Here is a 13,160-nt window from a genome sequence, read left to right on the forward strand (position 1 = left end):
TTAAAAGGTTTGAAGGTCTTATTTTGATCAAAAGTCTTAGGTAAAAAAACCTCAGCTAAATAGACTACTATCATAAACCAATTATTTGTTACAATTCAGCACTTAACTGCTACAAAAAGAACCAATTCTTGCTTCTGTGTGCTGCTTATTCTCATCCAGCATTGTTTGTCCTTATGTTTGAGTTGGGGAACCTGTCACATTGATAGTGAATGAAAGATTTAAATTCGTAAGAGATGAGCCTCAAAAAGGTGACTTATTCAAAGACACTGATATCAACAGGAATTAAACTTTTGTATCAGGCATAAGTAACAAAGGCAGCTGTCATTTTCAAGAAATACCCCACAATTATTTGAGGTTTGTTTTCATTTGGGAATGAATAGGAGGCTGACAAGTCCGAAACCCAAACTGTCTAATGAGACTGAAGTAATTCCTGATTGTGATCACGTCAGAATCCACTGACACACGTGATACATAAAAGAACAGGAAGGTACCCAGAGGTATGTTTATTTTCTGGGGAAGGCAAGTGAGAGAAAAGTTGATGGGTTTTGTTGTTGTTTGTTTGAAGGGCAGTCTTCTTTATTCTGTTGTTCAAAAGAACCAAAACAAAAAATAATATTTTATCTGAATTTGTTCACCTACTTGGTGGATGATCATTTTATATTCTTGACTAATTATACAAACTTAAAATCAATTGGTCCTCTTCATTTGGCTTAAAAACTGACACTTTTTTGTTATTAAATGCCTTCAGTGCATATCTTGGGCTGATTTTCATCCCACTTTCACAAATAAGCTCAGAGAAGTTAACCTCTTCACATAAACTAAAATTCCACACACAAAACATACAAATCCTCTCTGCTCATTTGATGAGACCAGAGCATTTGTTGTTGTAACCTTTCAGAAGAGTGCAGTACATAGTCCCCTATTTTAACTTCAAAACTACTGCTACAGAAACAAGTGTAGGCTCTTTCTAAACCAATATGATCGTTATTGTGATACACACTTCCGAAGGAAGTGGTGGACAGCTTGTTTGTTCTGACAGTTAAAATTATACCAGCACTATGAATATCTACTAAGGAATGCTCTACCCTGCCTGGGAATAAAATAGGTTGCTCATGTAAAATTCTGTAACTTTCTAATATTTTAATCAGACACAATGGCAATTAAAGAGGACAGATTTAATATGAGATAGATGGATAAATTAATTGACATTTCAAGAAAAAGATCCCTTTTACAATTTTGAGATATGTTTGAAAATTGTATTCATAATTGAGTCATGAACCAAATTATAAGTACTGGAAAACTTCTGTCACTACTGCTAGAGGCAGAAGTTCAAGTGAAATTATTGCAGCTTCCCCCTAACTAATTTTTCAGAGGCAAGCTTAGACCAGAAAGTAGATTTAATGCCCCCACCCCTCTCTAAAGAAAAATCCCTCTTATGCTGCAGGAATTACAGAGCACTTCTCTATTAATTGTCTCATACTACAAAGGTGGGGTAAGGTAAAGGCAAAGGAAACCAGTTATTCATTCTGATATCCATGAGAATTATAAAGCTGCTTCCTACAACAGCTGCAAACATCTGTAATGAGGATGCAACTTATTGTATCCTATTTATGGTTCACACACAAAGTACCAGCACACAGGTAACAGGGAAGGGATACAAGGGACTCCCAACTGCTGCCAGCACAGTCACATCTCACCCCTCATACAGCACAGCTGTATCAGAGCTCTGACATCATCTTGTTTACACCACATCTACATCTATGTTTTCAATATACACCTCTATTTCCTGTACCAGATATAAACTCCATTTAAAAATGTCAGTACACTAAAAAAAAAAAATGAAGGAATGCCTGCAGACTTCTTATGAAGGAGTTGTGACTTCAGCATGAACACCTGCCATGACTTATGCTAGCTAGCCCAGGGCTGACAGAAACTGCTGCAGGCTAGTGATTCAGCTTCTGGGGCAGCTTGCTGGAGAGCCATGCTCCTGGGCTGGACTCACAGCAGTGCCCTGGATTGGGAACTTCAGACAGACCTCTGAACCACACCGCTGCACTTCTTTCAAGATCCACACGGAAACCTGATTCTATGTGGCAGGCTTGTCAAGTAAATAACAGCCTTATTCTACTAAATTCACTCTACACCCTGCCAATGTGCTGTTTTCTAGTAACATTGCCATGTGAATGATTTCACAATTCAAGATTGTTTAGCAGGTTCTCCAAAGGAGCAGTTTTTAATATGATGATTATGAGTCCATACAATTTGTCACCTCCATCAGCCAGAATTGCTCCTGTAGCCAGACTTAATTTTGTCTTCATTCTTCCCTCTATTTGAAACAAAATTCACAGAGTACTTTGCCACTTCACTGGGGCATGAACCAACCTTTTGTGCTATTTTGAACAGCGCCCATGCAAGCACAGTGCTCATCTGTGAAGGTGACACACAGGACACAGGAATAAAAGTGTAATTTAGGGATAGAGGATTTGTAACTTGAAAGAATATGAACTTAGTAAAAGCAGCTGCTTCTCCTAATGATATTGCATCTCCTGAAATGACAAAAAATTAATTCATGTTTTAATCACTGAAGCAAATCAAAAATTTTGGAATGTTTTACTAGGAATTTGATTGATCTAGATATTTACTGTAACAAACAAAATTCTTGTTGTTTGCACTAATCTAACCTTTAAAATATCATATGGAGAATGACAAATTAGATTACCTAAAAAAAATATCCTTGTTCAGCTTTCAGAGTCCACCCTACAGGGAAATGTTAAGACCTCATTGTTAGGAGTTCACATTAAGATGATTTCCTAATTTTCTCAGGTCAGATAACAAGGTTATTTCTGGAGCAAATGATGACATTTTAAGTAATGAACATTATCATCTAATAGGTAAACACGATCTTTGTTATCATGCAGTGACTGTTTGGATGGATTTTACATACAAGAACTTGAAGTCTGCTTGGGTTGAGTTCAGCACTCTACTTGCCATTTCTAACATTTTATGATGCAAATTTCTTACAGTAAGACTGAGCAGAAAATACCTAAATCATTACTAGCTCTAAGATATACAGCCTGAATACACTGGAAATCAGATGTTGCTTTTGCGTCCTCCCCTCACCCCTCCCAGGCAATAGGGATAAGGAAGCTGGTCTTGAGCTTTGCTGAAGAGAGGCATTGCCATTCATTCTTATCCTTACTCCAGCATCCCTCTACCATGACACACGCGCTGGCTTCACTTCTATTGAACACGCAGAGCCAGATTTTGACTGAACAAGATCCTAATGGAAAAAGCCTCCAGGTATTTACTCTCTAGTTAGAGAATATATTTGCATGTAAGCATGTTTGTATAAAGGGGATAACTAATTCCATGTTGTCTTGATGCACGTGTATCCTCTAAATCACCACTTTATCCCCACTGACATAACTAACTTTATGAGATACAAAGCATGGATGGCCCAAACCATTTAGAAGGCTTTCTTCAGCAGATTAAAATTGGTGGCACTCTAACGATATTTTTCGGAATTTTATAAAGTAAGGATGTTTGATGATCTGTAGGGAGATCAATCACTTTTTTTTTTCTTATTGTTTGACCTATGTGTTACTTTTGTAGGTACTATGTATTAATGTAAGCATTCTGTCACTAGAGACAGAGAGCAATAGTGTAAGAATAATGCTTCTGAAGTAGTCCTTTTTTTTTCTGAAATGTAAATTCAGTTGTGGCCACACTGTACAATCAGCAGAGAACAATTTTTGGAGACAACAGCCTAACAATATATTTTTATTTGAAGTTGAGCAAGAGGCCTCAGCAGAGATAAAATTGTCACAGAAATCATTTGGATGTCATCAGTAATGATGACTGAAAACAGGATGTTGTTTTCACATACACTTTTTCATAACACTGCCCAAAGTTGCCGTGCTTCTCTGTGCAAAGCACATCTATAATGTTTAATCCGAGCTACCTGCATTTTAAAGCTATGTTCTAGAGGTGTAAATGACTTCACAAGATACAAGTTCCTATACAAGTAAGAGATGCTGAATGCATCTGCAAAAATAATTCTACTGCAATCTATGTTTTCAGTAAAAAAAAAAAAAAAAAAAATATATTGAAACAGCAAATTCTCCTGCTAGACACAAGCCAATTTCTATATCCTCATTCAGGCAAAAATAAACAGAACTTTTGCCTAGAGACTTGATTCCAAGAATATCTGAAGCACCTGAAAAACCCAGGAAAAGCTGAGCACTTAATGCCCCCTCATAAGCGTGGGTAAATTCATCATAGGATCCTTACTTTTTCCTTTCATTTTCAAGTATCCTGAATAAATCTTTGAAGTACTGAGGAACACGGACAATCACATTTTCTGAAGGACCTATATCTTTGAGCTCAGGATAGAGCTTGGTGTCAATGACCTTCTTGATGTATCCCAGCCAGTCGAACTGCAATGACAAAGAGAAGGCTGGTTAAAGAAATTATGAATAGAGATGATTTCTTAATGAAGTTGCACCTTTGAGACTGATAGTTTCAAAGTTTTAATGATTAAAATTTAGAAAATATTGTGTTTTGTTATTACACGTGTCTTCAAACAGTAAAGTCATAACTGTGTTTAAAAGAATCTATATCATAACTGAGTACACATGTTCCTAATGATATCACTTTAACATGCTTCTCTGCACAATAAAGGCAATTTTAATCTTACAGCTCAGACATTAAAAGAATAATTTTGCAGTTATCTCCAACCAACCTGTGGAATCATGGCACTAAGCTCCGATATGTTCATTTTATTGTACATCACCTCACTTGTTCGATTTTCATATGGAACCATGATCTGCAGAAAGAAAGAAAGAAGGAAAAAAAGAAAAAAGAGAAGGAAAAAAAAAAAATCAAACGAAGGATTATCTTGCAGGCGCCTGCTCTTAAATCATTACTGCCCATCATAATCACACTGCAGAAATATCTCAAAAGCTGTTTTCCAAGCATTTATGGCATGAACTTCCCTTTCTGAGGATGGCATTTAACTAGTAGAAATAGAACAGAGTTCATTGGCATTTTAACTCATTACTGGGAATTTAATGAGCTGCATGTGTTCTTTGAACATACTGGACCAATTTTAGCTCTGATTACACTAAGGAAATGCATGTTGATTCATAAGAGAGAAAAGCACACCTGGACCATTAATACTTATTCATCCCACCACATCAGGTAGAAGCCACCTCCAAACTGCATGGTTTAAAATGTCAAATCTGTGATAGGTATGCTGGAAGCACATCTCATCTCTTGGATTTGAAAATGTTCTTGCTATGACCTGATTCCATCTGAGGCAAGAGCCAGATACACACAAGTTTCTATTTGTTTTACCCCTGCATCCTGACTTCCATAGCAGGAAACCTGGGTGTATGGGCCAGACATGAACTGAAAGAGTTTCAACCAGACCTCTCATCTGGGTGACCAGGGGAGCCAGACCTCAAGATCCTCTGAAGCATCGAAGTCCAAGGACATAGCAAAAGAAATCCTGAATATAAAGCAAGTCTTTTTATAACTGACAAGGGACATTGAGATTCCAAGATGTCAGTATGGTTCATAACAGAAAACAAAGTACAAGATATAGCTCAAAAATTTATCAGTGTTCAAGAGAAACAAGAATACCCAATGGCAGTTTCAGCCCCATTCTAAGCTAAATCCTTTACAACAGACTGTATGCTTTGCAGTTTAAAGAGGACAGAGATTGGCGCCAGACTAACCAGACAGCTGGCAGTTCTCCAACCAAAATTCTCCAGTAAGAAGTTTCTGCGGCTGTATTATTGCTCAAGCCGTACAGGAAAAAAATTCACTTTCTTCTCCCATTCTGCAGACTTAATTTATCTGACAGATCTTTATACTCTTCTTGAGTCCGTTTGCTTCCTTCCTCTCAAAACTTTCCCTCTTCCTCCAGTAATTCAAACCTACTTGAAATCTTCCTTATACACAAGCTCTCTTGTAGCATGCCCCTCCTTCCTATATCCAAATTACCTTCCCTTTATTCTTACTGTCTCTCTTCCTGAGCAGTCAATTTATCCATTAAGCATGTTCACTTAAAATGAATACAATGAAAGTCCGGGTAACAAACACGACTATCTCCTTTGAAATCATGGTAAAATATTGATATAAATAATTGTGCTCATTAAAGATCATGCAACAATCCATGTCCCTGGACTCATGCCTAATATCTGGATATATTTTAGGAGGATTATTCATACTAAATGGAAACTAGGTAACCATGAGTAAGTATGGCTTTTTGCATAGTGGTATTGATCCTGAAGGCTGTTACATGATCCATGTCATCTTGTATGGCAACTTCACCTATATACTTTGTGGATTAAAGCTCTGTAAAACATTAAGTAAAGCATTAAAGCTACCAGAAGTATTGATTCATCTTCTTATCACATCACCAATAAACAGAAGAAACATTTCCTGTTTTTCAGGTCTACTGAGTCACAACATAGTATCTGCTCATTAGTCTATCCAGGCTAGGTAACTGAAGCTAAATATGGAGTTTTATTTAGAGGTTTGACAAAATTTCACACCTTTCAGCAGAGAGATGGAGACACGGATTTACAGCTGTTGTGGATGGCCTTCAATTCTGCACACAAGCGCCACTAAGAAGCATCATTGCCTTTCCTCCTGTAGATGGCAACAGCAGAACCCAGGGAAAAGTCATGAAGCTGCACCACCTGTCCTGTGCAACAGGCTTCTCTGTTAACAGGAGACCCAGCATTTCACAGGGGAGAGTGGGAAAGATAACTTCTTTCCTTGGTGATGTGAAGAAATCCTCAGCTCAGCTGGCAGTTCTGCAAATCAGTGTCAAGTTTGCAGCCCTAACTTTTGCTGTTTTCCCAATGCTGAGGATAACTCTTCTATCTCACTTTGGAAGCAGAAACTATAGTGGACGCAGAGTTCCCAGAGTGGGCTTTCTGTAGTATCCATACTGACACAGGGATATGGGAAATGAGAAATACTCCGCCAGCCTTCTACAGTCCTACTACCTAAATTAAGCTCCACAAAAGGGCAAAAATGTCTCCAACAAAATGAGTCAGAATGGAGTGTCATTTAAATCTGCTAAGTTCAGTTGGTCCCCTAAATGAAAACTCACAGAGTATCTCATCTCCTCTCCCAGGGTAGCTGGTGAAAGGAGCTCAGGAGCTAAATGGGGTGCTACTGTAACCCCCACCCTCTTACCACCAAGTGTCAATAATCCACCTCAGTCTTGCACTGCTTTGAGACTGTTCCTCAGAGAATCAGCCTGGTCTGCTTCTTGAATAGTAATGTATTCACAACACAGCTGTACAGCAGAGATTCTGCCCCAGCTCAAAATGAAGAAATATTAACAATTTAAAGGACCGAGGGTATTTAGCTAAGTTCCCCACTCTGCCCACCCCAAGAATAATCAGTTTAACAACTAAGGGAGCAAGATCATTCATCTTTTCTTCATCAGGTTCTGCCCCTTTCCTTCTGCTTCAAAAATCTTTATTGCTAAGGCTGTTGATAAAACTTTCCATTTCGCAACAGGATTGCATTTCTTTAAAAAAATTTTAAAAACAAGCTAGCTTCAATCGCACATTAAAATACCAACCTCAGCTATTTTAACTTCCAGCCTTAGAACTGACTTCATATCAGATTCAGCTCGTGAAGCGTTTGCACCCAGAAGCACTGCTGTATCAACCATGAACTGCAAAAAGGCATCTCGGTACTGTAGAAAAAAAGGAAAGAGAAAAAAAAAAGGTGAAATGATTTGCAGTTGAACACAGCTGTAGCAATAGGCCAGAAGTGCCCAGCTGTAGCAAGGAGTATAGTACTTTGTACTTCTATGCCCTAGAAACCAAAGTTGTACTTTCCTTACCTTGAATGCTTGCTGTCATCTAGGAGAAGAGAAATAACACTGTAAGCTTACTGTGAAAGACAGGCAGAGATACCTGCTGTGATTCACAGAACATAAATGCAAATGACACTTCTGGATTAGACTCTTATTCTGGGATTCGACAATGTGTATGAATGTACACCAGTATTTTATGCAAACATATACAGTAACCAGTGTAGGACTGAAGAATTACTTGCATACAAGTGTAAGCTTAGTGGCTGAGAAGACAGGGAGATAAAGGGATGCTCTGCTGAGCTCCCTCCCCTATTCCTTCCATGGCATTGCAACACACATACATGCTTCAGTGCTCTGCTCTCCCCATGCTATCCTAATAAAGCACATTTTAGTCTCAGCATGTATACACAAATGTTAGCAAAATGCACTGTACATAATGATACTGTAGCGATTGCTGTGCTATCTCTGCTCCCCACCCCTCCCCGCACAATCTTTCAGAGATTTTGGAGGGATCAGATTGCTCCTCATCAACTCCTATCAGCCTATAGTCCAACAAAAGCAAAAAAAATTCTCAATGCATTTCCACCTTAAATCTTTTAGTAGACAAAATTCTTTGTATCCTGGCATCATCTAGTCTGATAGATGTGACTGAAAAAAACTTAGTAACATCTCAGGGAACTCAAAAGGGAAGCAAAACCGTAAAACCTTAGTATCAATTACTTGCCCCCCCGACAACTCAAGGGGTGGTTTTCTTTGAGCTTTAGACTGCACATGCTGGATCCTGTCCACAGACCTTCACCGGGTAAGGGGGGAAAAAGGTGTTGCCATTGTCAAATATCGATACATTAAAGCCTTTGCAGAAAAAGCCCTGAGGGTCATTGTGAACACCAAGTTAAACATGAACCTGCAATGTGCCTTTGCAGCAAAGGGGACCAACAGCACCCTGGGCTGCATTAGGCAGATTGTTGCCAGCAGGTCAAGGGAGGTGATCCTTCCCCTCTACTCAGCACTGGTGTAGCCACAGTTGAGTGCTGGGTCCAGTTTATAGTTCTCTAGCAGAAGAGAGAGTTGGCAGTACTGAAGCAGGCTCAGCACAGGGCAGCGAAGCTGTTTAAGGGACCAGAGCAGCCTTCATGCACTGAGAAGCTGAGAAAGCTAAGACTGCTCATCTAGAGAAGGCTCGGGAGAAATTCATTCCCATGTATGAATATGTGATAGAGGGAAAATAAAGAAGGCAGAGAGCCAGACTGTTTTCACTGCTGCCTAGTATTAGGACAAGAAGCACTGGCACAAACTGAAACATGAAACTTCATCTGAACAAATGAAAACATTTTTTCCACTAAGTGAGAGGGAAGGGAGGGTGGCACAAGTTGCTCAGAGAGGTTGTAGAGTGTTCATTTGTGGAGATATTCAAAACCTCACTGGATACTGTCCTGGGCAACTTGCTGTAGATGACTCTGCTTGAGCAGGGAGGATGGACTAGATGAATTCTAGATGCCTCTTCCAAGGTGGAAGAAAAGCAAGAGGAGGCCCAAGTCTTACAAAAACATTCATTTGAGAAACTTTGAAAGAGTGTTTGTCGTAGTGGTGCTGGTGATGGTATTTTCTGATAGAAGATATCCCCAAAAATCTAAATCTAAACAAGCCACAACTCTTTCCCCATTTGAAGTTCAACAAAACAAAAGCAACAATAGAGACACACACAAACAAAAGGAAAAAATGGTTACTCTGAGTTCCAGTTGGTAATACTTACAGATTTAGCTTCTGTGGTATTTTCTAAGTAATCCTCTCGAGATGCAAGAGAGAGGCTTGCTTGATCAAGCTGTTAAAAGTAACATGAAAAAGCATTTACTAGGTAAATTAATCAGAATTCAAAGGTAGCCCTATAAGCAACTTTGGAAGAGTTCATGTTTCTCTAGCAATTATGGTAGATGTGTGTAAATATCTGATACATAAAACATTGCACCAGGATGCACAGGATTTCAAAATAACAGAAAAATGCTATGCTGTGCTGACAGATGTTACATAAATTAAATTACTGTGATCTGGGAAGCCTCAGATCCCTCCTGCAATATTTGAGCCACCTACTACAGCAAAGAATCACCCACGTGATTTACGTGTTAATGGCTCCTTTAGTGAGTAGGTAAGGCAATAGGTCTGGGTCTACAGGATCAGTTTATGCTGATGACCACTCATGCTATACATATTTCAGAGGCACAAGACCAAGTTGAGATCAATGCTAGTCTAGTGTATGGACCAAATGCTCATTGAGCATGTTAGCTGCTGTGTATCTGGAAAGCATCATTAACCTTCTTTGACTGTAATGGAGGTTGCACTTTTAAACTTCACCCTAGACCAGCACTGAGTGCTGCATTTGGCTTTTTGAACAGATGTTTTGAATAGCTGGATACCAGCCACAGAAATGATGGCATGCATGCATGGGAAATTGTTATGCCTCCAGTACGTTAGCTAAAGATGTTTTTCGTAGATCCAGGTGTATCTTTGATTCCACTCATCTTTTTGATCTAAACATGGAACATATTTGTTGGTCTATAATCACCCTAAGGTTAGAATAAGGTCTTCAACCCGATTTCTAAACCAGTCCTGAAAATTCATTGATATCTGCACTTAGTTTTTTGAATGAAAAGACTACATGGGAGTATTTGGATACTGTTTCAAGTTCCTAAGAAGGCAAAAAACACTGCAGAGAGGATATCTTAAAATTACTACTGGAACCTGAGATTTCCCAAAACACTTCAACGTAATCAAGTTAGGTTAGTGTATGGAAGCTGAACATAATTCAACCAGCTTCCAAATTCTGAAGATACTGATGGGAAGAAACAGTTTTGGTGTTCTAAAATTATTATTGTGGTGCTGTATTTGTTTTTTCTAAGAGACAAGTCTAGTGAAGAGAGATGATAGTCATTCATACAATTTCACGTAAGTCTTTTTTAATCTAAATCCTACACCATTTATACTTCACATTTTCTACATTTATTAAAATTACTAAAATAAATACAACTAGAATCTCAAATGAATGAATAAATGTAGTGTTTTCCTCTACTGACTGATGTTCTCATGTTTTAAAATATAACAAACTCAATAAAAAAAACATCCACTGAAGTAGAGTAGCTGTGGTGCTCAGTACAATTCTGATTCTTTGATAAACAGTATCAACTTATTTTTGCAGCATATTGAAGCATCTTGAAGAAAGAATACACTCTTATGCTTTTCATATGTATGTTCTGGCAAGAGTTAACTTCAAATGATTTTATTTATTTCAATTACGTGACTGTTGCATGAAATGTTCACCCAAATTTTCCTGGCTTAAGATTCGACTACTCATTGAAAGCAAGCAAGCATGAAAATGAGATATAAACAAAAAAGTTAAGCAACTTCTTCAGCTTTGGGTGAAGAAAAAAAAAAAAAAAAAAAAAAAGGAGAGAGAAAAGCATTATGTTAAATGCCAAACAGAGTTTTATTTGGAGTTTCTACTTTTTTTCTGATCCATTCATTATTTTGCAATGCTGAACAAAAATAATTTTGCAACAGAGCTATTTTCACAAACCAACTGAAATACTCACTGGTACATCTGCACCTCTGAGAATTTCTTAAAACATGGACACAGTAGAATACTGGCTGATGCATTTTGCAGATTAAGTTCTTAATCAAATTAACAACAACAACAACAGAATACCCTATGGAATAGCATGTTATTCATAACATCTAGAGCTTCAGTGATTTAGATACCTAATTCTTAGATGCCACTAGGCACACTGAGTGAAGATGCTACTAATGCGAATTCATTTTCAAGAGACCAGCAATAAGGATATGACTGCCCAGCCCCTCACTGACAGGTGAATTGGACTGAAATATTATGACAGGAGAAATACCTAAATATCTCTCTTGATCCTACTGTTTCGGGTCTTTTGAACAAATAATCTCCAACCAAAGAAAACCTGAAAGGATCTGAACAGCATCTTAGCAGAATGGCATCTTTAGTATAGCAAACTGTTGATCTGCTGTTGACTGTTCAGGAAAATGTCCTAGAGATGAGGAAAAGCCACCTTTCAAATTCGTACCAGTTAAATGCCTTGTCCAAAAGACATTTTAAAAAACTGGCTGAAAATCAACACCCACTCCAGTGCCACCACCGTTAACTGTTATTTGATCCCCAAATGCTATATTGGCTATATTCTTACAGTGAGCAAAGATGTTAGCAATGTAAGGGTCATAGATCCTATTTTGCTGTGATGAATGGCATCATAACTTTCTTCCTTGTCACTTCTGTCTTGCCTTCATAAACTATTTTCTTATAGAAGTGGTGGGCTCGCTCTACTCTGACAACAATGCATTTGGTGCAGGCACTCAAGTCTTGCCACTGTGACATCTCACAGTAATAGTCACAATTTTCTCTGGAGTTTTGTCAGACTACAGTGAGGCAACATTTCTTGGGTCTTTTTCTCGCCAGTCTAAACTGTTGTGCAATGCCATACACTGTTAACAAACTGGCAATGCTTTGGTCCAAAAGCAATACCATTTCAGTAAAAAGATAAATTCTGCATTTCAGGTTTAGAAGGGGTTTGGGATACATCAGTGTTGTAATGTGCTATCTAAGCACAAGATAACATGTTCCCATCTAAAGAAAAATTGCTCAGGTTCAAAATATCTGCTATTGGCGCACCATTCTTCATCTTCACAGACAAAAAACATTCTTCATGCAACTAATGAGTCATAAACAGCATCCAGAACACCTCCAGGACTGGATATCCACCTCTCATTTTCACACACATAGACCCTGGATATTGGTCCACTGGGAACACATTTTACCTTTTTTTGCCATTTCAAAGGAGAAAATACCCTTACAGAAATATTTTTTCAATAGGATGTAGTTTCTGGTGGGTTCTGCATTTCCATAAATTGACACCTATGTACATCTGTAGGTCAGTAGATAATAGCAACAATAACTAAGGATAAACATTTGGCATGTAAATGTGTTTTTTTAAAAAATGAGATCACAAAATACCATGCAAAATAACCTATTAGATATGCTGTATTGTACCTTCAGGATATACTGATTGGAGATTTTGTCATCAGCAGCCACATATAAACGGATGAAGACAGAGTTACTGTATTGACCACGAAGAGTTGCCAAGGCTTGGACTAAGCTAAACCTCCTTTCTGACCACAGTCCTTCGGGCCCAATGTTGGATTCCAGCACAGGCCAACGGAAAGGTGAATGCCTCAGTATGCTTAACAGGGGTTTCATGTCAGCTTTTTCAATTTTATCTGAAACATCAAAGTGTGACAACAA

General features: G+C 38.3%; 1 protein-coding gene across 4 annotated transcripts in view; it reads right to left on the reverse strand.

Annotated features, from left to right (window-relative positions):
- Positions 1-13,160, reverse strand: part of PHEX (phosphate regulating endopeptidase X-linked) — a 125,979-nt gene that overhangs the window by 70,228 nt on the left and 42,591 nt on the right. For all 4 annotated transcript variants that reach the window (XM_005503727.3, XM_065071368.1, XM_065071386.1 and 1 more), the window contains exons 5-9: positions 12,909-13,135; positions 9,600-9,668; positions 7,607-7,723; positions 4,742-4,825; positions 4,291-4,436 (exon numbers count right to left, since the gene is read on the reverse strand). In XM_005503727.3, coding sequence (XP_005503784.1) covers positions 4,291-4,436; positions 4,742-4,825; positions 7,607-7,723; positions 9,600-9,668; positions 12,909-13,135 — 643 coding nt within the window. The remainder of the gene's footprint in view (positions 1-4,290; positions 4,437-4,741; positions 4,826-7,606; positions 7,724-9,599; positions 9,669-12,908; positions 13,136-13,160) is intronic.

This window comes from Columba livia, chromosome 1, assembly GCF_036013475.1.
Source record: "Columba livia isolate bColLiv1 breed racing homer chromosome 1, bColLiv1.pat.W.v2, whole genome shotgun sequence".
Lineage (NCBI taxonomy): Eukaryota > Metazoa > Chordata > Aves > Columbiformes > Columbidae > Columba > Columba livia.